General features: G+C 36.5%; 1 protein-coding gene across 6 annotated transcripts in view; it reads right to left on the reverse strand.

Annotated features, from left to right (window-relative positions):
* Positions 1–6,971: 6,971 nt before the first annotated feature.
* The window catches only part of ZC3H13 (zinc finger CCCH-type containing 13), a 108,434-nt gene continuing 88,300 nt past the window's right edge, over positions 6,972–27,105 (reverse strand). For all 6 annotated transcript variants that reach the window (XM_053563490.1, XM_053563494.1, XM_053563492.1 and 3 more), the window contains 3 exons: positions 23,669–23,869; positions 9,945–10,108; positions 6,972–7,829 (listed from right to left, as the gene is read on the reverse strand). In XM_053563490.1, coding sequence (XP_053419465.1) covers positions 7,659–7,829; positions 9,945–10,108; positions 23,669–23,869 — 536 coding nt within the window. In that variant the 3' untranslated portion in view covers positions 6,972–7,658. The remainder of the gene's footprint in view (positions 7,830–9,944; positions 10,109–23,668; positions 23,870–27,105) is intronic.

Raw genomic sequence — 27,105 nt, forward strand, 5'->3', positions numbered from 1 at the left:
ATTGACGGAGAAATCAACTCATTTACGGATATACAAACATTGAGGAAATTCGCCACAACAAGACCACCTCTACAGGAAATACTTCAACCTGTTCTGCACACTGACCACCAAAATGGATCAGCAGCAAAGTAAGAACTCAGAAATCAAAGGACAGAACCTAACCTCCACACTGATGCAAAAGATAAAACTAAGCAATGGACTCTCACCAAATAAGACGAATAGAATACTACCACACTTACCAATTATCTCAATAAATGTTAATGGCTTGAATTCCCCACTGAAGAGACATAGATTGGCTGTCTGGATTAAAAAACACAAGCCATCCATTTGCTGTCTGCAAGAAACACACCTGGCTTCAAAAGACAAATTAAAGCTCCGAGTCAAGGGTTGGAAGACAATTTTTCAGGCAAATGGAATTCAGAAGAAAAGAGGAGTTGCAATCTTATTTTCAGATACATGTGGATTTAAAGCAACTAAAGTCAAAAAAGACAAAGATGGTCACTTTATATTGGTCAAGGGAAAACTACAACAAGAAGACAATTCCATTCTAAATATTTATGCACCCAATTTAAATGCTCCCAGATTCTTGAAGCAGACCTTACTCAGTCTGAGCAATATGATATCTGATAATACCATCATAACAGGGGACTTTAACACACCTCTTACAGAGCTGGACAGATCCTCTAAACAGAAATTAAACAAAGATGTAAGAGATTTAAATGAGAGCCTAGAACAACTATGCGTGATAGACGCATATAGAACACTCCACCCCAAAGATAAAGAATATACATTCTTCTCATCACCCCATGGAACATTCTCCAAAATTGATCATATCCTGGGACACAAAACAAATATCAACAGAATCAAAAGAATTGAAATTTTACCTTGTATCTTTTCAGACCATAAGGCACTAAAGGTGGAACTCAACTCTAACAAAAATGCTCAAGCCCACCCAAAGGCATGGAAATTAAACAATCTTCTGTTGAATAACAGATGGGTGAAGGAAGAAATAAAACAGGAAATCATTAACTTCCTTGAGCATAACAACAATGAAGACACAAGCTACCAAAACCTGTGGGATACTGCAAAAGCAGTTTTGAGAGGAAAATTCATCGCTTTAGATGCCTACATTCGAAAAACAGAAAGAGAGCACATCAACAATCTCACAAGAGATCTTATGGAATTGGAAAAAGAAGAACAATCTAAGCCTAAACTCAGTAGAAGAAAAGAAATATCCAAAATCAAATCAGAGATCAATGAAATTGAAAACAAAAGAATCATTCAGAAAATTAATGAAACAAGGAGTTGGTTTTTTGAAAAAATAAATAAAATGGATAAACCATTGGCCAGACTAACTAGAAATAGAAAAGTAAAATCTCTAGTAACCTCAATCAGAAATGATAAAGGGGAAATAACAACTGATCCCACAGAGATACAAGAGATCATCTCTGAATACTACCAGAAACTCTATGCCCAGAAATTTGACAATGTGAAGGAAATGGATCAATATTTGGAATCACACCCTCTCCCTAGACTTAGCCAGGATGAAATAGACCTCCTGAACAGACCAATTTCAAGCACTGAGATCAAAGAAACAATAAAAAAGCTTCCAGCCAAAAAATGCCCTGGTCCAGATGGCCTCACTCCAGAATTCTATCAAACCTTCAAGGAAGAGCTTATTCCTGTACTGCAGAAATTATTCCAAAAAACTGAGGAAGAAGGAATCTTCCCCAACACATTCTATGAAGCAAACATCACCCTGATACCAAAACCAGGAAAAGACCCAAACAAAAAGGAGAATTTCAGACCAATCTCACTCATGAACATAGACGCAAAAATTCTCAACAAAATCCTAGCCAATAGATTACAGCTTATCATCAAAAAAGTCATTCATCATGATCAAGTAGGCTTCATCCCAGGGATGCAAGGCTGGTTTAACATACGCAAGTCTATAAACGTTATCCACCATATTAACAGAGGCAAAAATAAAGATCACATGATCCTCTCAATAGTTGCAGAAAAAGCATTTGATAAAATCCAGCATCCTTTTCTAATTAGAACTCTGAAGAGTATAGGCATAGGTGGCGCATTTCTAAAACGGATTGAAGCTATCTATGACAAACCCACAGCCAATATTTTACTGAATGGAGTAAAACTGAAAGCTTTTCCTCTTAGAACTGGAACCAGACAAGGTTGTCCTCTGTCACCTTTACTATTCAACGTAGTGCTGGAAGTTCTAGCCAATACAATTAGGCAAGACAAGGAAATAAAGGGAATCCAAATGGGAGCAGAAGAGGTCAAACTCTCCCTCTTTGCTGATGACATGATCTTATACTTAGAGAACCCCAAAGACTCAACCACAAGACTCCTAGAAGTCATCAAAAAATACAGTAATGTTTCAGGATATAAAATCAATGTCCACAAGTCAGTAGCCTTTGTATACACCAATAACAGTCAGGATGAGAAGCTAATTAAGGACACAACTCCCTTCACCATAGTTTCAAAGAAAATGAAATACCTAGGAATATACCTAACGAAGGAGGTGAAGGACCTCTATAAAGAAAACCATGAAATCCTCAGAAAGGAAATAGCAGAGGATAACAAATGAAAGAACATACCATGCTCATGGATGGGAAGAATCAACATTGTTAAAATGTGTATACTTCCCAAAGCTATCTACCTATTCAATGCCATTCCTATCAAAGTACCTACATCGTACTTTCAAGATTTGGAAAAAATGATTCTGCGTTTTGTATGGAACCGGAAAAAACCCCGTATAGCTAAGGCAGTTCTTAGTAACAAAAATAAAGCTGGGGGCATCAGCATACCAGATTTTAGTCTGTACTACAAAGCCATAGTGCTCAAGACAGCATGGTACTGGCACAAAAACAGAGACATAGACACTTGGAATCGAATTGAAAACCAAGAAATGAAACTAACATCTTACAACCACCTAATCTTTGATAAACCAAACAAGAACATACCTTGGGGGAAAGACTCCCTATTCAATAAATGGTGTTGGGAGAACAGGATGTCTACATGTAAAAGACTGAAACTGGACCCACACCTTTCCCCACTCACAAAAATTGATTCAAGATGGATAAAGGACTTCAATTTAAGGCATGAAACAATAAAAATTCTCCAAGAAAGCATAGGAAAAACACTGGAAGATATTGGCCTGGGGGAAGACATCATGAAGAAGACTGCCATGGCAATTGCAACAACAACAAAAATAAACAAATGGGACTTCATTAAACTGAAAAGCTTCTGTACAGCTGACACAATAACCAAAGCAAAGAGACAACCTACACAATGGGAAAGGATATTTGCATATTTTCAATCAGACAAAAGCTTGATAACCAGGATCTATAGAGAACTCAAATTAATCCACATGAAAAAAGCCAACAATCCCTTATATCAATGGGCAAGAGACATGAATAGAACTTTCTCTAAAGATGACAGATGAATGGCTAACAAACACATGAAAAAATGTTCATCATCTCTATATATTAGAGCAATGCAAATCAAAACAACCCTGAGATATCATCTAACCCCAGTGAGAATGGCCCACATCACAAAATCTCAAAACTGCAGATGCTGGCGTGGATGTGGAGAGAAGGGAACACTTTTACACTGCTGGTGGGACTGCAAACTAGTACAACCTTTCTGGAAGGAAGTATGGAGAAACCTCAAAGCACTCAACCTAGACCTCCCATTCAATCCTGCAATCCCATTACTGGGCATCTACCCAGAAGGAAAAAAATCCTTTGATCATAAGGACACTTGTACTAGACTGTTTATTGCAGCTCAATTTACCATTGCCAAAATGTGGAAACAGCCTAAATGCCCATCAACCCAGGAATGGATTAACAAGCTGTGGTATATGTATACCATGGAATACTATTCAGCTATTAAAAAAAATGGAGACTTTACATCCTTCGTATTAACCTGGGATGGAGGTGGAAGACATTATTCTTAGTAAAGCATCACAAAAATGGAGAAGCATGAATCCTATGTACTCAATCTTGATATGAGGACAATTAATGACAATTAAGTTTATAGGGGGGAAGCAGAAAGAGGGATGGAGGGAGGAGGGTGGGCCTTAGTGTGTGTCACTCTTTATGGGGGCAAGACATGATTGCAAGAGGGACTTTACCTAACAATTGCAATCAGTGTAACTGGCTTACTGTACCCTCAATGAATCCCCAACAATAAAAAGAAAAAAAATAAATATAAAAAAACAAAAAACAAAAAAACTTATTTCACCATTAAATTATGTATTGCCCCAGAATACGTCATTGCATTCAAAATACTCAAATGGAAAGGTCAACAAAATAAATTTTATTATATGCAGTGGTTTAGAGATACTTAAAGAAAAAATAAGGCAAGTCCAAGTTCAAATTTAAATGCCATACGTAGAAAGATGGCTATGTAATTTTAGCTAGGAAAATCAGTAAAAGGGATTACCCCTTAAAAATGGGAGAGGTCCATACACCTTTTTAGATAGATAGCAAGCTGAAGTTCAGGTGGCGGCTATAGTTTTTAAAGTGTTACAGATTTTATTAAAGTCAATATTCCATGTCATACAAATTAAGATGCAAAAATTTCCAGGCATACAAACCATTATCCATGATGATGTGCCATCTTTTTTCTACAAGTATCAAAAATGTACTTGCTTTAATGACACAAAAAAGTCTAGGAAATCAAATCCACTGTCCATCTGTGTTAAGAAACTTATGTCTTAAAGAGCCCTGTTTTGGTTGTATGTTACCACAAGACTCTTGTGTTAATTCGTTTTTCTCAAAACCCCTTAATGGGTTGCCATCTTGATTTCTTGGTGGTAGGGTCCCATTTGCCATTGCTCAAGATGACTAGGTGTGAATGCTTCCACCAATGACTACCACATTGTGAAGTACACATCTCTGTTATATAAAATACAGACTTTCCCAAAGATTTCCTTTATCCCCTAACATAAAACTCCAATGTCTGTTTTTAAAATGGCATAGCTCAAATAAAAGAATTATATTTCTTCAGAACCATCAACAAGCAAATTAATTTTAATCTTGGAAATCACCAGGTCTGAGCAAGGCCACCAGCACCTCCTGGGCACTCAAACCTGAGTGCTAACCTGGACTGTCTGTCCATGCCAGGTCCAGTCCCTGGGGCCCAGGGAGCCTCCATGGCCACTGCTGCAGTGGCACTTTTGCAGTGGGAGTCATAGGTCCTGCCGCCAGTGAGTGGCTGCCTCTTTTTTCTGATCCTTCCAAGCACCAATAGAGTTAGCATATGCCTTAACCTTCTACACAATTGGACAATAAGGAACAAAGCGGGATATTCTGTCAATGCCACAGATTTCCAAGTTATTTTAATAAGGATGAGTCTTAAAAATTCTAATGTAGGCATGGGTTATGATGGATAATAAAATCTACATTTACTGATCAGAATAAAGATAAGTAACAGGTCAGATTTTTCAATATACTAAGTTATTACTTTGGTATACTGACAACCCTTTGTAAAATAAAGTCAGGGATAACCCTTTACTGAATGCTGAGAATAGGTGCCAAAATAAACAGCTGATACAATTATCTAATTGCCTGTTAAGTCTCATTTATTGCACATTCCAGATATACTCTTATGCCAGGCATACTCTCCCTAGACAGTTCTGTATTACCAGTAGATGGAATCCAGTAGGGCAATTGTGGCAAATGGACAAACTTATCAGTTATGAGATAAAGACCTTTTATTGTCCTAGCAAATAATTTATACCCTGGAAGATGTTTTCGGGAATACTGGTTTAATTGAGACTTACGGTCCAAGAACTTTAATGGAAAATCCAACTAAAAACTTTTCTTGGAACAATGTTATAGACATGTATACAACACTAATATTGAGAATGGCTGGATTAAAAAAAAAGACTTTTCAGTACATTTTCACTGGAAACATAAAGCTCTAAGATCTGCTACTAAGTGAACAAAGGAATAGTTCTAAAATTTTCTGTTGCAACATAAAAAGATAGTCAAAACTAAAAAGGCAGTAAGTTTAAATGGCAGACTTCACTACATAGTTTTCATTCTATAACTTGTGAAATCATTATTTCTGTCATTCTATAATTCTGGAAAGTTCTAGTACTTTAAATCTTTATGCTACAAAGAACAATATTATCCACTATTATCAGAAAGTGGTTTCCTAAAGGGTATTCATTCTCTGGGGTCATAAAGAATTTTCTTTTTTGTTTATTTAAACCATTTAGGAAAAGGGCAACAGGAAAATTTTATTACTCCTGATCTGTTTAAAATTTATTGAAAAACAAACAAACAAACAAAAATTCCCTAAAGTCATCCGAAAATAAGACCATTTCCTCTGCTGGATTAAGCATCTTATACAAATATACCACACAATATATGTTTCTTGAAATGAATAGCAACTTTACACCAGCATCATTATGTTACCTTAGAGAAGAGGATACAAAACTATTAAAACAAGTAACATAGGCTTATGGTTTTACAAAAACCTGTAGGAGTCATATTCCAATTAGAATTTTGATTGGTTTCTTTTATTATTACTACTACTACTGTCCACCCACAAATTCTGCAGTTTGCAGTTCATTTCAAATCCTTCTAAGAGTCCACTCCATGAGTTAGACACATATATACATTTTTGAAAAGTAAATGTTTCACACAGTAAGGCTGGTGGCAGTTTAATCGAATGTGATAGCTCTGAAAAATGTGATTGATGGTGGATCTTAAACCTTAGAGGACATATGACTGTTACCTCGTGGTTTGCTTGAAGTACTGATGAACTGTGTTTGAAGTATAGCCTCAACTCTTACCCACTATTTACAGTACACGTGTAAAATATCTGAAGCTTGAAAAATGTAGTGTTGTTGACAAATGTTTCAGAACTTCAGGAATATGATTAAAGAACAAAGGAAATAAGACTAATGAAGAGCAAAGGAAGTCTAGAGCGAAGTCTAAAGGGAACATACATTTATTAAAAATAAAAACAGTACACGGTCTCTGACAACAAACAAATCATTTATAGACTCCAAAGGCATCCACTATACACTGTAACAATGCACACATACCAAAAAAAAAAAAAAAGACCCATGAAGCAATTTTTAAAAAACTTTCAAAAGGAAAAAAAATTCTGTCTCTCTCCTGCTAGAGATTTGCTTACAAACACACCATGCTACCCCCAGCATTCCCTTTCAAATGTTCTGTACAACACGGTGCTGCACAACATGTGCAATTACTTTGATGAACACATTGTTTATGAATAAAATTGTGGTTTCTGTATGGATGATCTAGAACATAAATAAGTGGTTCCATTTAATAAAAAATATTTGTAGGCTGGAAGAGCAGTGACAATCATTTCCCAAAATCTTCAGTTTTAACAAAAGGTACAGAATAAACTACTAAATCTAGACATTTTCACATTATTTTGCATGAGTATCAAAGTACTATGTAAAAACTGATGTAAAATCTGAAGTTAGCCAAAACTAGTGTCTTTAAAGATCAAAGTTCTTCACTCTTTTAGCGTGGCTGATAAATTTTTCCTGTCTCTGTCACTAATAATGCTTGTCAAACCAAAGAACTTTGAAAAAGAATATGTACTGCAGAAGGAAGACAGTACAAAAAAATGTCACGCTGATCTTACTATTAAGACACACATAGTTCCTGTTGGACACTGGACTGTGAAAGTTTATTATCTTCAGTCTTTTCATGTCCTGGGGCATGGCAAGTAGTCTTCCGCTTAAATAACCGAAGACTCAATCGTAGTAATTCATTGTCTACCACGGGAGCATTTGTGTAAGCTTGTTTTATAGTACCCTATTTGGAGAAAACAAAAACAAGTAAATAAAAAAAAAAAGTATATAATTAGTTGACAGTAGAAAAAGGCAGTTTAACCTCTACTAGAAATGGGAAAGTTAAGTTGTAAGAGCGGTTAATTTTAGATGGATTTTAAATTAGCTCTATTTAGATTTAAAAGCAAAATTAGGAAACATATTAGGGCCCAATAAATATTAGGAAAAAAAGAAAGCTTTAGAGAGCACCTACTCTAACTTCTTATTTAAAGTAGGAATTCTCTTAACAATTCCTGATGGGTAATCAGCTAGTTTTATTTCATCATTTCTAATAACAAAACAAACAATAAACACACAACACTTCGTACTGTTGAATGACACTATTTCTTTTGCATGATGAAATAAACTCTTTTGTGGGACTACAATCTAATTCAATCTTACTTTTACTTAACAATTCTTCAACTACATGAAGAGAAGCATCAAGACTTTCTTCCTTACCTTTTTTTAAAAGATGGAGTCTCACTTTGTAGCCGAGGCTAGAGTGCAATGGTGTCATCATAGCTCACTGCAACCTCAAACTCCTGGGCTCAAATGATCCTCCAGCCTTGGCTTCCCAAAGTGCTAGGATTACAGGCATGAGCCACCATGACTGTCTCCTCACCCTCCTTTGTCTTTTGCAAGCCAAACATTCTACATTCCTTAATGGTCTGTTAATGTGAGCACTAGAACTGAATAAATTCTTTAGAAGACAGTTGATCATGCCATATACTGAGGAACTACTACCTCCTTTGTACTAAAATGTGTGTCTATATTATTGTAACTTAGAGCTATGTTAGCATTTTGTGGAAAGTTATTGTCAGAAAGGAGGACAAAGAAATGTTACAAAATAGTTTTTATAAAATCGAGGTAGGATTCTGATACAGTCTCTTAACTGGGGTTTCTTATCTGAACCAAACAAAATGATTTGAATAGCATTGCAACCTCAATGCAAAGCAATGCAACCTATTTTTCAATTTAACACCAACGATGGTGATAACTGGTACCATTCTAGATGCACAGGAGAGGTGACTCATTCATTACACACATACTTAGCATGCTGGGGTTTAATTCTCCCAGATTCTCTTTTTTTTATAATTTAATTTCCCACCCAAATTTAGGTATCTTTCTTTAATGAAATAATCTTTTCTATAGCAATGTTATATAGCCAAAGATAACTCTGTTTTCCTAACTGCCCCCAAGTAAAAAGGTAGTAAATTAATGTTTTTCTAACTTTATAGGACCAACTCTCATTTGTCCTACAGGTTGAGTATCCCTTATTTTAAATGCTTTGGATCAGAAATGTAATGGATTTTAGATTTTCTTTTTTGTGGATCCTGAAGTATTTGCATTATACCTACTTGTCCAGTTGAGCATCCCTAATCCAAAAATCCAAACTCTGAAATGTTCCACTGAGCATTTTCTTTGAGAGTCATGTTGGTGCTCAAAAAGTTTTGGATTTTGAAGCATTTCACATTTTATAAGTTTGGATCAACCTGCACTATCCATGACCATCACACTCACCCCAAAATAAAAATACCAGTTTTGTAACTTTAAAATGTCTAACATGTTCTTATCTTAGGCTCAACAGATCTCATTATTAGCTTTCTTCAAAATGTGAACTAATTTTGATTTCTCTTACCTTTCAGTTCCCTTTATTCTTCTCAAGTTAATGCTTATACATAATCATTTTCATTTATTTCACTCTCTTCCAATTTGTTACATTCTCATAAACACTTGTCCTATAAATATCCTCACCATTATGTATCTGGGACTTTCCCCCCCTTGATTTTCTATTTAAATAAATATCTAGTATGTTTGCTTATTAAAAGAAGCTTTCCACAAATGAAAAACATTTCACAGAAACACAATATTTTAACCTTTCTTTACGCATGAAATTTTAAATAACTAGTTGTAATCCAAAACAAATACTCATTAATACTATTGAAGTAAAATTAAAAGTATTATAAATTTTAATACTATTCTACCTGTTACTGTTTTAAAGACTAGGAAAAGCAACTCATAAAAACATACAATTGTAATCTCACTGTAATGCAGTCAAATGAAAAATATGCCATTTATACTATTCACTTTGCATTTTTACCTTCTCATTTTTAACAAGCTGCTTTCGGATCGCAGAATCCCACCTGAAGCATAATGCCTTACAACACGGTCCAAGATTACTAAGAAGACTTGCTCTTTCTTCTTTTCGTAGTAATGCAGCCATGTTGAGAGCCCCCAATTCATGTTCAAAAAGATTGTCTGCATCTTTCAATAAAAATAAGCAAGTATTAAGTTTTCCTAAAATAGAAAAGTGTTACAAACTACTTAATTGAATATTCTACAAAGTCTATACTTTATCAAAGTTAGCAACATTGGTGAAAATTATTTCATATAAAGGTATGAGAAGGACCTTCAACATGCTAATTGCTTTGCTAGTCTCAAACAAGAATAAATACTTGGACAGCCACTTTAAAATTGTTTAAAATGTAAGAAAAGCAGACTTGGGAGAGAGAATTTAGACATTGATTACTACACTAAAACTGGAAAGAAAAGTTCAAGGTAAGAATCATTGAAATAAAATGTCAAATTCAATATATTCCTTACCATCAATTGCTACTTAAAGTTCTAGATTCCAGGATGTTTTTATAGCAGAAGTCAAAAGTAAAAATAATATTCAAGATGACTGTGACCGCTAAAAAATCAGTTAACAAAGTGATTAGGTGTTATACCAAGCTGCAAATTTTGTCCTGGATTTGGTCACCATAAAAATCTGGGGCAATGTATAAGACTAAAATTGCTTACTTCTAAGTCATAGCATGCAAGACAGAAAGCGCTGAACATATAAAATGTAGTTTTGGGGTTTTTTTTTTTTTGATTTTTTTTTTTCTTCTGAGATAGAGTCTCAGTTACCGCTGGTAGAATGCAGTGGGGTCATCATAGCTCACTACAACCTCAAAACCCTGGGGCTTAAGAGATCCTCCTGCCTCAGCCTCTCAGGAAGCTGGGACTACAGGCATGCATCATGGGTGCCTGGCGAAGTTTTCTATTTTTTGTAGAAAACTCCCAAGTCTATCCAAGTAGACCTTGGATATGGCAGTAGGAAAATAAAGTCCTATTCAACATAATATATCAGTGTTTACTATAACCACCACAGCAGCAAAAAATAGGAGAGGTCTGATTGTTAAGCAACAAACATCCCCTCCTCCTTATCATGTATATTTTTCATTATTTAGGTTAAGTCAGCATTAAGTAAGGGCCAAACTGTATTTCCTAGTTAGCAAAATGAAATTAGATTTTAACTTGAAATATGTCATTAGTAAAAGTCACAGGAGCAAGTGGCTTTAAAGGTAGATAAGATCTTAGGAGTTTTATTATAACACTTTACAAATAAAATTGTGGCAAATAGGAGCTATTTGCTTAAGGCCACAGAACCAACCAAATAAAGCAGAAAGAATACAGCAAGAACCCAAGACTTTGATCACTTTTCAGGTTAATATATACATGTTCATAATTACAACTTACATATATTTCATACATGTATACTTTGTTTACAGCTTTATTAAAATGAAAATTTTATTGTCCATGCTAACAAATGGAAGCAAGGTCATGGATTCATAAAACTCATAAGACAACTTTTTTCAATATTATGTTAATAAAAAACTCATTCCTTAACTTTTTTACTCCCAGAAACATGACATTAAATTGTTAAATACACCAAGAAGACATTTCAATTCTAAATATTTATGCACCCAACTTCAATGCTCCCAGATTCCTGAAACAGATCTTAATTAGTCTGAGCAATATAATATCCCATAACACCAAAATAGCAGGAGACTTTAACAGTCCGCCCACAGAGTTGGACAGATGCTCTAAACAGAAACTAACCAAAGACATGAGGAACTTAAATGTGACCCTAGAACAACTGTACTTAATAGAAGTATATAGAACACTTCAGCCCAAAGCTAAAGAATATACATTCTTCTCATCAACCCATGGAACATTCTCCAAAATTGATCATATCCTAGGACACAAAACAAACCTCAATGGAATCAAAAAAATTCAAATTTTACATCGTATCTTCTCAAACCACAAGGCATTAAAGGTGGAACTCAATTTGAACAAAAACGTTCAACCCCACACAAAGGCATGGAAATTAAACAACCTCATGCTGAATGACAATTGGGTGCAAGAAGAGATAAAAGAGGAAATCATTAACTTCCTTGAGCACAAAAACAATGAAGACACAGCCACCAAAACCTGTGGGATACAGCAAAAGCACGCCTGAGAGGAAAATTTATTGCTTGATGCTTACATTCGAAAAACAGAAAGAGAGTGCATCAACAAATTTACAAACCATCTTATGGAATTAGAAAAAGAACAATCTAACCCTAACCCCAGCAGAAGAAAAGAAATATCCAAAATTAGGGTCGGCGCCTGTAGCTCAGCAGCTAGGGCGCCAGCCACATACACCAGAGCTGGTGGGTTCGAACCCGGCCTGGGCCTGGTAAACAACAATGACAACTACAACCAAAAAATATAGCAGGGCACTGTAGTGGGCACCTGTAGTCTCAACCACTTGGGAGGCTGAGGCAAGAGAATCACTTAAGCCCAAGAGTTTGAGGTTGCTATGAGCTGTGACGCGATGGCACTCTACCCAAGGGCGACATAGTGAGACTCTGTCTCAAAAAAAAAAAAAAAGGAAAAGAAATATCCAAAATTAAATCTGAACTGAAAACAAAAGAATCATTCAGAAAATTAATGAAACAAGGAGTTGGTTTTTTGATAAAATAAGTAAAATAGATAAACCTTTGGCCAGACTAACTAGAAATAGAAAAGTAAAATCTCTAGTAACCTCAATCAAAAATGATAAAGGGGAAATAACAATGGATGCCACAGAGATACAAGCGATCATTTCTGAATACTATTAAGAAACTCTATGCCCAGAAATTTGACTACATGAAGGCAATGGATTGATATTTGGAATCACACCCTCTCCCTAGACTTAGCCAGGAAGAAACAGACCTGAACAGAACAATTTCAAGCATTGAGATCACAGAAATAATAAAAAAATCTCCCAACAAAAAAATGCCCTGGTCCGGATGGCTTCATACCAGAATTCTATCAAATCTTCAAAGAAGAGCTTATTCCCATACTACAGAAATTATTCCAAAAAATTGAGGAGGAAGGAATCTTCCCCAACACATTCTATGAAGAAAACATCACCCTGATACCAAAACTAGGAAAAGACCCAACTAAAAAGGAGAACTTCAGACCAATTTCACTAATGGAATATAAATGCAAAAATTCTCAACAAAATCCTAGCTGATAGTTTACAGCTTCTCATCAAAAAAGTCATACACCATGATCAAGTAGGTTTTATCCCAGGGATGAAGGCTGGTTTAACATATCCAAGTTTATAAACCATAATTGTAATACATCATATCAACAGAAGCAAAAACAAAGACCAAGTGATCCTATCAACAGATTCAGAAAAAAAGCACTCGATAAAATCCAGTATCCTTAGAACACAGAAGAATATACGAATAGGTGGCATATTTCTTAAACTGATCAAAGCCATCTATGACAAACCCACAGCTAATATTTTACTGAATACGGTAAAACTGAAAGCTTTTCCACTTAGAACTGGAACCAGAAAAGGTTTTCCTCTATCGCCACTACTATACAACATTGTGCTGGAAGTTCCACCCAATACAGTCAGTCAAGAGAAGGAAATAAAAGGGCATCCAAATGGGAGCAGAGGAGGTCAAATTCTCCCTCTTTGCTGATAACATGATCTTATACTTAGAGAACCCCAAAGAGTCAAACACAAAACTCCTGGAAGTGATCAAAAAATACAGTAATGTTGTAGGATATAAAATCAATGTCCACACAAATCAGTAGCTTTTGTATATGCCAATAACAACCAAGATGATAAGCTAATTAAAGACGCAACTCCCTTTACAGTAGCTTCAAAGAAAATGAAATACCTAGGAATACACCTTGCAAAAGATGTGAAGGACCGCTATAAAGGAAATATGAAACCCTAAGAAAAGAAATAGCACAGGGGCAGCACCTGTGGCTCAAAGGACTAGGGCACCAGCCCCATATGCCAGAGGTGAAGGGTTCAAACCCAGCCCCGGCCAAAAACTCCAAAAAAAAAAAAAAAAGAAATAACAGAGGATATTAACAAATGAAAGAACATACCATGCTCACGGATGGGAAGAATCAACATTGTTAAAATGTCTATACTTCCCAAAGCAATCTACAGATTCAATGCCATCCCTATTAAAATACCAACATCATACTTTCAAGGAAGTATTTTCAAGATTTGGAAAAAATAATTCATTTTGTAAGGAACCAGAAAAAACTCCGCATAGTTAAGGCAGTTCTTAATAATAAAAACAAAGCAGGGAGCATCAGCTTACCAGACTTTAGGCTATATTACAAGGCCGTAGTGATCAAAACAGCCTGGTATTGGCACAAAAATAGAGATGTAGACATATGGAACCTAATAGAAAACCAGGAGATGAAACTAACATCTTACAGCCACCTAATCTTTGATAAACCAAACAAGACACTAGGGGAACGACTCCCTATTCAATAAATGGTGCTAGGAGAGCTGGATATCCACATGTAAAAGACTGATACTGGACACACACCTTTCTCCACTCACAAACATTGATTCAAGATGGATAAAAGACCTGCATTTAAGGCACGAAATGGTAAAAATCCTTAAGGAAAACATGGGAAAAACACTTGAAGATATCAGCCTGGAGAAAGACTTTATGAAGAAGACTTCCGTGGCAATTGTAACAACAAAAATAAACAAATGGGTCTTAATTAGACCGAAAAGCTTCTGTACAGCCAAGGAGACAACAACCAAAGCAAAGAGACAACTTACCCAGTGGGAAAGGAATTTGCATATTTTGAATGGGACAAAAGCTTAATAACTAGGAACTATAGAGAAATTAATCCACATGAAAAAAGTCAACAATCCCATACATCAATGGGGAAGAGAGGTGAACAGAACCTTCTCTAAAGAAGACGACGAATGGGGCGGTGCCTATGGCTCAGTGAGTAGGGCGCCGGCCCCATATGCTGAGGGTGGCGGGTTCAAACCCAGCCCCGGCCAAACTGCAACAACAAAAAAGCCGGGTGTTGTGGCGGGCGTCTGTAGTTCCAGCTGCTTGGGAGGCTGAGGCAAGAGAATCACGTAAGCCCAAGAGTTAGAGGTTGCTGTGAGCCATGTGAAGTCATGACACTCTACCCAAGGATGGTACAGTGAGACTCTGTCTCTACGGAAAAAAAAAAAAAAGAAGAAGACAAATGGCTAGCAAAAATATGAAAAAATGCTTATTATGCCTAATTATTAGAGAAATGCAAAATAAAACCACCCTGAGATATCATCTAACCCCAGTGAGAATGGCCCACATCACAAAATCTCAAAACTGCAAATGCTGGTGTGGATGTGGAAAGAAGGGAACACCTTTACACTGCTGATGGGACTGCAAACTAATACAACCTTTTTGGAAGGAAGTATGGAGAACCCTCAAAGAATTCAAGCTGGACTTCCCATTTGATCCTGCAATCCCATTACTCTTTTTCCCAGAAGAAAAAAATTCCTATTACCATGAGGACAACTGCACTAGACTATTTATTGCAGCTCAATTTACAATCGCCAAAAATGTGGCAACAGCCTATATGCCCACCAACCCAGGAACAGATTAACAAGCTGTGATATATGTATACCATGGAATACTATTCAGCCATTAAAAACAAAGATGGAGACTTGGGGCGGAGCAAGATGGCGGCCGAGTAACAGCTTCCTTGCATCTGGGCACCGTGAGTCTGGGGAGATAGGACTCCAGGCATCTCTGGCTGTTGGGATCTGCCTATCATCACTCCTATGAGGATACAGGGAGTCAGCGAGAGACTTCTGGACCCCAAGAGGAGGACTAAAACAGTGGAAAACCGGCAAGTGGTCGTGTGTGTTCAATCCGTCTAAACCCGCCCACAACTGTAAGTTCAGTAGCAGCGAGACTGCAAACCAGAAAGGCCTTACCTGTGAACTGTTTTGATGTCCTTGGACTTGGCACTGAGGTCAACTGCCTTGGGGAAGGCCTGAGCGGGAGTGCGAGAACTTTGGCCGTTGTCTAGGGCCCCAGTCTGAGCCGCTGAGCCAGACGGAGCTAATAGTGTTTGGCGGTGGGTCACACGGAACCATTGTCAGTGATCTGCCCCGGCAAGCTCCGCCCTCAGGGTCGCAGAGCTAGAAACGGGTGGGAGCTCGTAACCCAGCAACCAACTAGCCTAAGGATGGGGTCTGAGCCGCCTTGCAGCCCTAACCCTCAGGGGCAGAGTGAGACCGGTTTTGGCACACTGGGTAAGTGGATAGCCACTTCAGCAGTGATTCCAGCGAGAAAGCTGGGAAAGCTTCTGCTCAGCAAGTTTACGAGTTCAAAGTGCCTTTTAAGTGGGCTGAAGAGAGATTTAGGGTGTTTACCTGCTGGGGTTTGAGAAATCAGCAGCCTCCAGTCGTATCAGAACTGTGATTAACATCTCATACCGCAGAAGACCACGTGTTGCCCAGACAATATTCAATAACATATACAAACTGCTTTGCTTTTGGTTGTGTATTTTTTTCTTTTTTTTTGTTTGGTTGTTTTTTTTTTTGTTTATTTTGACGTTGTTGATGTTCTTTTGCTTTTTAATTTCAATCTTTTCCATACAGATCCCTTTTTCTTTCTCAATTTTTCTAGTTTAATTATAATTTCCCATTGCTGCCTTTTTTAATAACTAGAACTTCATTTTTGCTAGTGTTTCCTACCGCTATCATTTGGTTTTTCACCCAATTTTATCCCCGTAAAGTTTTCTGTTTGCTTGTTTTGGTTTGATTTATAGCATTTTTGTCTTTCCTCTCTACTTGGTGGAGGTGCGGTACTGTGTCTGATCAGATTAGCAAAGAGCTGCTGACCTCAAGGGAAACACCAAACTGGGCACCCCCAGAAGGTGGGGTTTTTTAAGGTTGTGTCAAAGTACCCTACTGTACACCTATATTGCCCTGTCTCCCTCTTTCTGTGCCTCTCTTCTTTTTGTCAATATTCCTTATACCCACCCCCTCTCCTTTCTCTATCTTTCTTTTTTTTCTTATCACTCGGTCCTCCTTTCTTTCATCCCTTTTTTGCTCTTCAACCTTCTCACCCTTCTGGTCCTGTAACCCTTAGTCAACAGGCAAAAGAACTTAAAGAGCAAGAGGAAGTGAAAGGAAAATTAGGGCAAGGAAACAGATAAAAGAAATCACTCATGAGGAAGAATCAGCAGAAAACTCCAGGCAACATGAAGAACCAGTCTAGAACAACCCCACCAAGGGACCATGAGGTAGCTACTGCAGATGATTCCACCTGTAAAGAAATGTTAGGAATGACAGAAAGGAAATTTAGAATACACATGTTGAAAACAATGAAAGAAATGATGGAAACAATGAAGGAAATTGCTAATAAAGTGGAAAATAACCAAAAGGAAATCCAAAAACAGAATCAAATAAGAGATGAACGATATGAAGAATACAAAAAGGATATAGCAGACCTGAAGGAACTGAAACAGTCAATTAGGGAACTTAAAGATGCAATGGAAAGTATCAACAACAGGTTAGACCATGCAGAAGAAAGAATTTCAGAGGTAGACGACAAAGTTCTTGAGATAACTCAGACAGTAAAAGAGGCAGAAAAGAAGAGAGAGAAAGCAGAACGTTCACTGTCAGAATTATGGGACTTTATGAAGCGTTCCAACATACGAGTTATAGGAATTCCAGAAGGGGAAGAAGAATGCCCCAGAGGAATGGAAGCTATACTAGAGAATATTATAAAAGAAAATTTCCCAAACATCACCAAAGATTCTGACACACTGCTTTCAGAGGGATATCGGACCCCAGGTCACCTCAACTCTAACCGAGCTTCTCCAAGACACATTGTGATGAACCTGTCCAAAGTCAAGACAAAAGAAAAGATTCTGCAAGCTGCCAGGAGTAAGCGCCAGTTGACCTACAGGGGCAAATCCATCAGACTGACTGCAGACTTCTCTAATGAAACTTTCCAAGCAAGAAGACAATGGTCATCTACCTTTAATCTACTTAAACAGAACAATTTCCAGCCCAGAATTCTGTACCCTGCTAAGCTAAGCTTAAAAATTGACAGAGAAATCAAATCATTTACAGATATACAAACGTTGAGGAAATTCGCCTCAACAAGACCAGCTCTACAGGAAATACTTCAACCTGTTCTGCACACTGACCACCACAATGGATCAGCAGCAAAGTAAGAACTCAGAAATCAAAGGACAGAACCTAACCTCCACACCGATGCAAAAGATAAAACTAAGCAATGGACTCTCACCAAATAAGACGAATAGAATACTACCACACTTATCAATTTTCTCAATAAATGTTAATGGCTTGAATTCCCCACTGAAGAGACATAGATCGGCTGACTGGATTAAAGCCATCCATTTGCTGTCTGCAAGAAACACACCTGGCTTCAAAAGACAAATTAAAGCTCCGAGTCAAGGGTTGGAAGACAATTTTTCAGGCAAATGGAATTCAGAAGAAAAAAGGAGTTGCAATCTTATTTTCAGATACATGTGGATTTAAAGCAACTAAAGTCAAAAAAGACAAAGATGGTCACTTTATATTGGTCAAGGGAAAAATACAACAAGAAGACGTTTCAATTCTAAATATTTATGCACCCAATTTAAATGCTCCCAGATTCTTGAAGCAGACCTTACTCAGTCTGAGCAAAATGATATCTGATAATACCATCATAACAGGGGACTTTAACACTCCTCTTACAGAGCTGGACAGATCCTCTAAACAGAAATTAAACAAAGATGTAAGAGATTTAAATGAGACCCTACAACAACTATGCTTGATAGACGCATATAGAACACTCCATCCCAAAGATAAAGAATATACATTCTTCTCATCACCCCATGGAACCTTCTCCAAAATTGATCATATCCTGGGACACAAAACAATTATCAACAGAATCAAAAGAATTGAAATTTTACCTTGTATCTTTTCAGACCATAAAGCACTAAAGGTGGAACTCAACACTAACAAAAATGCTCGACCCCACCCAAAGGCATGGAAATTAAACAATCTTCTGTTGAATAACAGATGGGTGCAGGAAGAAATAAAACAGGAAATCATTAACTTCCTTGAGCATAACAACAATGAAGACACAAGTTACCAAAACCTGTGGGATACTGCAAAAGCAGTTTTGAGAGGAAAATTCATCGCTTTAGATGCCTACATTCGAAAAACAGAAAGAGAGCACATCAACAATCTCACAAGAGATCTTATGGAATTGGAAAAAGAAGAACAATCTAAGCCTAAACTCAGTAGAAGAAAAGAAATATCCAAAATCAAATCAGAGATCAATGAAATTGAAAATAAAAGAATCATTCAGAAAATTAATGAAACAAGGAGTTGGTTTTTTGAAAAAATAAATAAAATAGATAAAGCATTGGCCAGACTAACTAGAAATAGAAAAGTAAAATCTCTAGTAACCTCAATCAGAAATGATAAAGGGGAAATAACAACTGATCCCACAGAGATACAAGAGATCATCTCTGAATACTACCAGAAACTCTATGCCCAGAAATTTGACAATGTGAAGGAAATGGATCAATATTTGGAATCACACCCTCTCCCTAGACTTAGCAAGGAAGAAATAGACCTCCTGAACAGTCCAATTTCAAGCACTGAGATCAAAGAAACAATAAAAAAGCTTCCAACGAAAAAATGCCCTGGTCCAGATGGCTTCACTCCAGAATTCTATCAAACCTTCAAGGAAGAGCTTATTCCTGTACTGCAGAAATTATTCCAAAAAATTGAGGAAGAAGGAATCTTCCCCAACACATTCTATGAAGCAAACATCACCCTGATACCAAAACCAGGAAAAGACCCAAACAAAAAGGAGAACTTCAGACCAATCTCACTCATGAATATAGATGGAAAACTTCTCAACAAAATCCTAGCCAATAGATTACATCTTATCATCAAAAAAGTCATTCATCATGATCAAGTAGGCTTCATCCCAGGGATGCAAGGCTGGTTTAACATACGCAAGTCCATAAACGTTATCCACCATATTAACACAGGCAAAAATAAGGATCACATGATCCTCTCAATAGATGCAGAAAAAGCATTTGATAAAATCCAGCATCCTTTTCTAATTAGAACACTGAAGAGTATAGGCATAGGTGGCACATTTCTAAAACTGATTGAAGCTATCTATGACAAACCCCACAGCCAATATTTTACTGAATGGAGTAAAACTGAAAGCTTTTCCTCTTAGAACTGGAACCAGACAAGGTTGTCCTCTGTCACCTTTACTATTCAACATAGTGCTGGAAGTTCTAGCCAATACAATTAGGCAAGACAAGGAAATAAAGGGAATCCAAATGGGAGCAGAGGAGGTCAAACTCTCCCTCTTTGCTGATGACATGATCTTATACTTAGAGAACCCCAAAGACTCATCCACAAGACTCCTAGAAGTCATCAAAAAATACAGTACTGTTTCAGGATATAAAATCAATGTCCACAAGTCAGTAGCCTTTGTATACACCAATAACAGTCAAGATGAGAAGCCAATTAAGGACACACCTCCCTTCACCATAGTTTCAAAGAAAATGAAATACCTAGGAATATACCTAAGGAAGGAGGTGAAGGACCTCTATAAAGAAAACTATGAAATCCTCAGAAAGGAAATAGCAGAGGATATTAACAAATGGAAGAACATACCATGCTCATGGATGGGAAGAATCAACATTGTTAAAATGTCTATACTTCCCAAAGCAATCTACCTATTCAATGCCATTCCTATCAAAATACCAACATCGTACTTTCAAGATTTGGTAAAAATGATTCTGTGTTTTGTATGGAACCGGAAAAAACCTCGTATAGCTAAGGCAGTTCTCAGTAACAAAAATAAAGGTGGGGGCATCAGCATACCAGATTTTAGTCTGTACTACAAAGCCATAGTGCTCAAGACAGCATGGTACTGGCACAAAAACAGAGACATAGACACTTGGAATCAAATTGAACACCAAGAAATGAAACTAACATCTTACAACCACCTAATCTTCGATAAACCAAACAAGAACTTACCTTGGGGGAAAGACTCCCTATTCAATAAATGGTGTTGCTCCCATTTGGATGTCTACATGTCAAAGACTGAAACTGGACCCCACCTTTCCCCACTCACAGAAATTGATTCAAGATGGATAAAGGACTTCAATTTAAGGCATGAAACAATAAAAATCCTCAAAGAAAGCATAGGAAAAACACTGGAAGTTACTGGCCTGGGGGAAGACTTCATGAAGAAGACTGCCATGGCAATTGCAACAACAACAAAAATAAACAAATGGGACTTCATTAAACTGAAAAGCTTCTGTACAGCTAAGGAGACAATAACCAAAGCAAAGAGACAACCTACACAATGGGAAAGGATATTTGCATATTTTCAATCAGACAAAAGCTTGATAACTAGGATCTATAGAGAACTCAAATTAATCCACATGAAAAAAGCCAACAGTCCCATATATCAATGGGCAAGATACATGAATAGAACTTTCTCTAAAGATGACAGATGAATGGCTAACAAACACATGAAAAAATGTTCATCATCTCTATATATTAGAGAAATGCAAATCAAAACAACCCTGAGATATCATCTAACCCCAGTGAGAATGGCCCACATCACAAAATCTCAAAACTGCAGATGCTGGCGTGGATGTGGAGAGAAGGGAACACTTTTACACTGCTGGTGGGACTGCAAACTAGTACAACCTTTCTGGAAGGAAGTATGGAGAAACCTCAAAGCACTCAAGCTAGACCTCCCATTTGATCCTGCAATCCCATTACTGGGCATCTACCCAGAAGGAAAAAAATCCTTTGATCATAAGGACACTTGTACTAGACTGTTTATTGCAGCTCAATTTACCATTGCCAAAATGTGGAAACAGCCTAAATGCCCACCAACCCAGGAATGGATTAACAAGCTGTGGTATATGTATACCATGGAATACTATTCAGCCATTAAAAAAAATGGAGACTTTGTATCCTTCGTATTAACCTGGATGGAAGTGGAAGACATTATTCTTAGTAAAGCATCACAAGAATGGAGAAGCAAGAATCCTATGTACACAAATCTGATATGAGGACAATTAATGACCTAGTACACGGTAAGAGGTGGGAGAAGGGGAGAGCAGAGAGAGGGAAGGACAAAGAGGGGTGGGACACAATTATAAGAGGGACTTTACCTAACAAATGCAATCAATGTAAGAAAACATACACAAATACATACCTGAGGGCTGTCTGGAAAGTACCCAACCATGTAATATGAAAAATAGAGACATATATGGCTGGGTACTTTTCAGACAGTTCTAGGATATGCATTCAACATATGTATGCACATTAGTATTTATATTAAATGCATATGAATGTGTGCAGATATATTTTACTGGTTTTCTGTGAAATACATCCAAAACATCTAGGTACAAACGTTTGTCTTAAGATAGACCAGGCTTTAGTGGTTCATATAAGTTATGACAGGAATGAGATAACAAGAATAAAATAAAATCTATATGTGATTAAAAAAAATGTTAAATATTGCTTTCACCTTTTATCTCCCATTCCCCCCTTTTACCACCTGCTCTCCACAACTAATGAAAGTATTAATAAGCCGCAAATCAAACTAAAGTAGGTACTAGATAAAAGAGAAACAGCAACAAAACACACCACAAAAAAATAAAACTCCCAGAAAGAATCCAACCAAAATCTATAAACTAAATAAACTGTAGTTAATGAAGGTTGTTGCAGTAAAGTCAAAAAGAAAAGTGATAAAATATTTTCAAAGTAGGGGTGGTACCTGTGACTCAGTGAGTAGGGCACTGGTCTCATATACTGAGGGTGCCGGGTTCAAACCCAACCCTGGCCAAACTGCAACAAAAAAATAGCCAGGCGTTGTGGTGCCTGTAGTCCCAGCTACTCGGGAGGCTGAGGCAAGAGAATCACCTAAGCCCAAGAGTTGGAGGTTGCTGTGAGCTGTGACGGCACAGCACTCTACCATGGGCAATAAAGTGAGACTGTATCTCTAATAAAAAAAAAAAAAAATATATATATATATATTTTCAAAATAAGTAGTAGCAGTTAATATTTATTGAGTGCCAGGAACTGTTTTAAGTGTTTTGCTAGTAGTACCTCATTTGCTCCTCATAATCACAGAAAGTTAGTGGTATAATTATTCCCAGCTTACAGATGATGACACTAACACACATATTAAATATTAAATAAGAACTAGTAAGCCATGTATCTACTAAAATCCAGACCATCTGGCCATTAAGACCAAGCTCTTAAGGCTTGTTAAAGGCTCAAGGTAGACATCTGTATTTGGATAGAATTTTCTATTTCCCAGACTCCCAGTTTCTTTAAACATAAAATAATCAATTGTATTTTTCCAAGCTCTGCCTCATTTAGCCCTGGGTAAAATATTAAGCACTCTGACATTTGAACTTTTCTATTAAAAAGTCATTTTAATACAGAACGTTCATTGTACTCTTTTTGCAACTTTTCTGTGAAATTAAATTTTTCTCCAAATAAATTTTAAAAAGGAACTTTGGCCATGAGGATTAAATAATGACTATAAATGATTCCTCAAAAAATAGTATCTACAGTATAAAGTGCTATGTAAGAACACAACAGACTCCTTTTCAAATGGCATCTTAATAGTTAGAGCAAACATTATATATAAATTAAAATGAAATTACCTTTGGGTTTTTCTAAAATCCTCTCACACATTTCTTTGACTTTGGTGAAGAGTTCAGAACCTGCCAACTTTTTAGAAATCCCAACTCGCAGCATAACGGCTCCAGGTGTGAATTTTAAGAGTGCGGCCCCAGGTTCTCTTGGTTCTTTTGGATGCTTTGGCATAAGACCAGACCAATCAACATCTATCACATCTAACGGATCTGTAAAAAGTAAAGTATGATTTCTTTTTTCACACCAAAGAATAAGTCTTACCTACAGAGAAATATAAATCAAGCAAAACACAGAAAACTTTACTAAGCAAGTACTTTAAACCAAAACTCTAAGGGATATATATTCTTAAAATGAAAGGTTTTCCCATTTAGTATCTAGACCCTAACGACCCTCACAAAAAACAAAACAGGCAAGGTAACCCACACTTACAAATAATTCATTTAAATTATACGGGAGATCCTCCCCAATGAAAGAACTCTATTATTTCCCTCAGATTACATTTAATATTTTGAAACATGGCATCAAAATCCTTTTTAGAATTAAATTTAGGAGTATATTTAATTTGAATGTGTGCATACACACATTTTAATTTTTAAAAATTAAAATTAAAAAATTTATATTGTTATGAAATTCCTTTAAGAATCAGATAACTATTATTTATATTGAGAGTAAATAATCTATCCATTGAAAAGAAACAATTGAAATAATGTTCTACTTAGAAATGCCTAAAACCAAAAAATAAAAAAAAAAAAACAAATTACACACACCTCTTACATCAGTAGAAAAAATAGTGAAATATCAGAGCAAGGTAAATCAAAATAAAAATTTAATATTTTATACACCCAAAGTAAAGACCCTTAATATAATAAAAAAATTATTAGTTAACAATCAGACACTAATTAGGATGATGTGACAGGAATGGGGCAGAGGTGTTGCTTCATGGCATGGTCACTAATGTGAGCTCTGGCAATGAACAAAGTACTATAAGTCAAAATAATTACTAAATTTAGAAAATTGATCCACATGTAAAAGACTGAAACTAGACATGCACCTTTCTCCACTCACAAAAATTGATTCAAGATGGATAAAGGACTTAAATTTAAGGCATGAAATGATAAAAATCCTCAAAGAAAGCATAGAAGATACTGGCCTGGGGAAAGACTTCATGAAGAAGACTGCCATGGCAATTGCAACAACAACAAAAATAAACAAATGGGACTTCATTAAACTGAAAAGCTTCTGTACAGCTAAGGAGACAACAACCAAAGCAAACAGACAACCTACCCAATGGGAAAGGATATTTGCATATCTTGAATCAGACAATGGCTTAATAACTAGGATCTATAGAGAACTTAGATTAATCCACATGAAAAAAGCCAGCAATCCCATACATCAATGGGGAAGAGAGATGAACAGAACCTTCTCTAAAGAAGAAGATAAATGGCTAGAAAACATATGAAAAAATGCTTATCATCCCTAATTATTAGAGAAATGCAAATCAAAACCACCCTGAGATATCATCTAACCCCAGAGAGAATGGCCTATACCACAAAATCTCAAAACTGCAGATGCTGGCATGGATGTGGAGAGAAGGGAACACTTTTACACTGCTGATGGGACTGCAAACTAGTACAATCTTTTTGGAAGCAAGTATGGAGAAACCTCAAAGAACTCAACCTAGAACTCCCATTTGATCCTGCAATCCCATTACTAGGCCATCTACCCAGAAGGAAAAAAACTTTGATCATAAAGACACTTGTAATAGACTGTTTATCTCAGCTCAATTTATAATCACTAAAATGTGGAAACAGCCTAAATGCCCCTCAACCCAGGAATGGACTGGCAAGCTGTGGTATATGTATACCATGGAATACTATTAAGCCATTAAAAAAATGGTGATTTTGCAGCATTTCTATTAACCTGGATGGAGGTGGAACACATTATTCTTAGTGATGCACCACAGGAATAGAGAAGCATGAATCCTATGTATTCAACTTTGATATAAGGACAATTAATGACAATTAATGACATGGTGGTGGTGGGGGAAGGGGAGAGCAGACAGAGAGAGAAGGAGGGAGGGGGTAAGGGAAAGGAAAAGACAAAAAGAAAAGAAAAGAAAAGAAAATAGTGACTAATTCTCACATAAATTGGATTTAATTTTGACCAAAGTACAATATTTAAACAATAATTTTTAATTCAACTTGTCAATATGTTGTTTAGGATATTGCATCCTCATTTATAAGTGAAATATGTTTGTAATTTCCCTTTATAGTAATATATTTTTTCCAATTCTAATATCAGGTATATCCAGATGAAGTAGAATGATTTTGAAGTATTTCTTCTTTTTCTATTGTCTATAAGATTTGGCAAGATCTGTTTTTTGAACTTATCTTCTATTTTTATTTATTAATATTAGTTGTCTATTTTTTGAGACTTTGGAAAAAAATAAAAAAACAAACAAACAAAAAATACCTTAGTCTCTCTTGTTTTTTTTTAAATGACCTCTTTCAGGTTTCTGGGCATCCCTGAAGTGTGATTAACTTCCAGAACTGGCTCTACTTATAACCTGTCCACTAAAGTTTCAGGTTTCTTGGATCCCATTTTCTATCAATAAACTGGTGAATGTGACATGAGCAGCCTCTTTCTATGCAGCCATTCTTAGATTAGGTGCTTTGGGAGGAATGAATGTACTTCAGAGAACTTTTAACTAGCTTATGAGCCCCCTGGATCAAGACTAATGTCATGTCTAACTGTAATTACTCATTTATTTGCTTGGTAGTCTACTGGGGCTCAGGAAATTCAAAAAAAAAAAAAAGAAAAGAGAAGAAAACTGAGAAAATGAGGTACATAAATGGTATTCAAATATAATTTCATCTATTGAATTTTTTAAGAGATTATCTAAGAAACTGATTTGCATCATCACAGTTATGAAGTTTTGTACCATATACCAATCATGCAGAATACTGATAGGCAATTAGTATTTGGTAAGATTCCAGGTTGTGTAACATAAATCTTAAACTCTTAGGATTTTACTGTTTTAAACGAAGCCCTTTGTAATTCATATGCAATGTCTACTAAAACTGAGCAGGAATATAGACTACATAATTTTCATTTTATTGGCCTTTCAAACTTAATTTTTTTTTTTTCTGAGCCAGAGTCTTACTCTTACCCTCAGAAGAGTGCAACGGTGTCATAACACATAGTAACCTCAAACTTCTGGGCTTAAATGTTTCTCCTGCCCCAGCATCTCAAATAGCTGGGACTATAGGCGCCCACCACAATGCTTGGCCATTTTTTTGTTATAGTTGTCATTATTGTTCAGCAGGCCCGGGTCAGGTTTGAACCTGCCAGGCTGGGTGTATGTGGCTGGTGCCCTAACCACTGAGCTACAGGTGCCGAGCCTTAACTTAATTATTAATAAAATATAAGAGAGAAAATTCTAAGT

Source organism: Nycticebus coucang, chromosome 15, assembly GCF_027406575.1.
Source record: "Nycticebus coucang isolate mNycCou1 chromosome 15, mNycCou1.pri, whole genome shotgun sequence".
NCBI classification, from domain to species: Eukaryota; Metazoa; Chordata; class Mammalia; order Primates; family Lorisidae; genus Nycticebus; species Nycticebus coucang.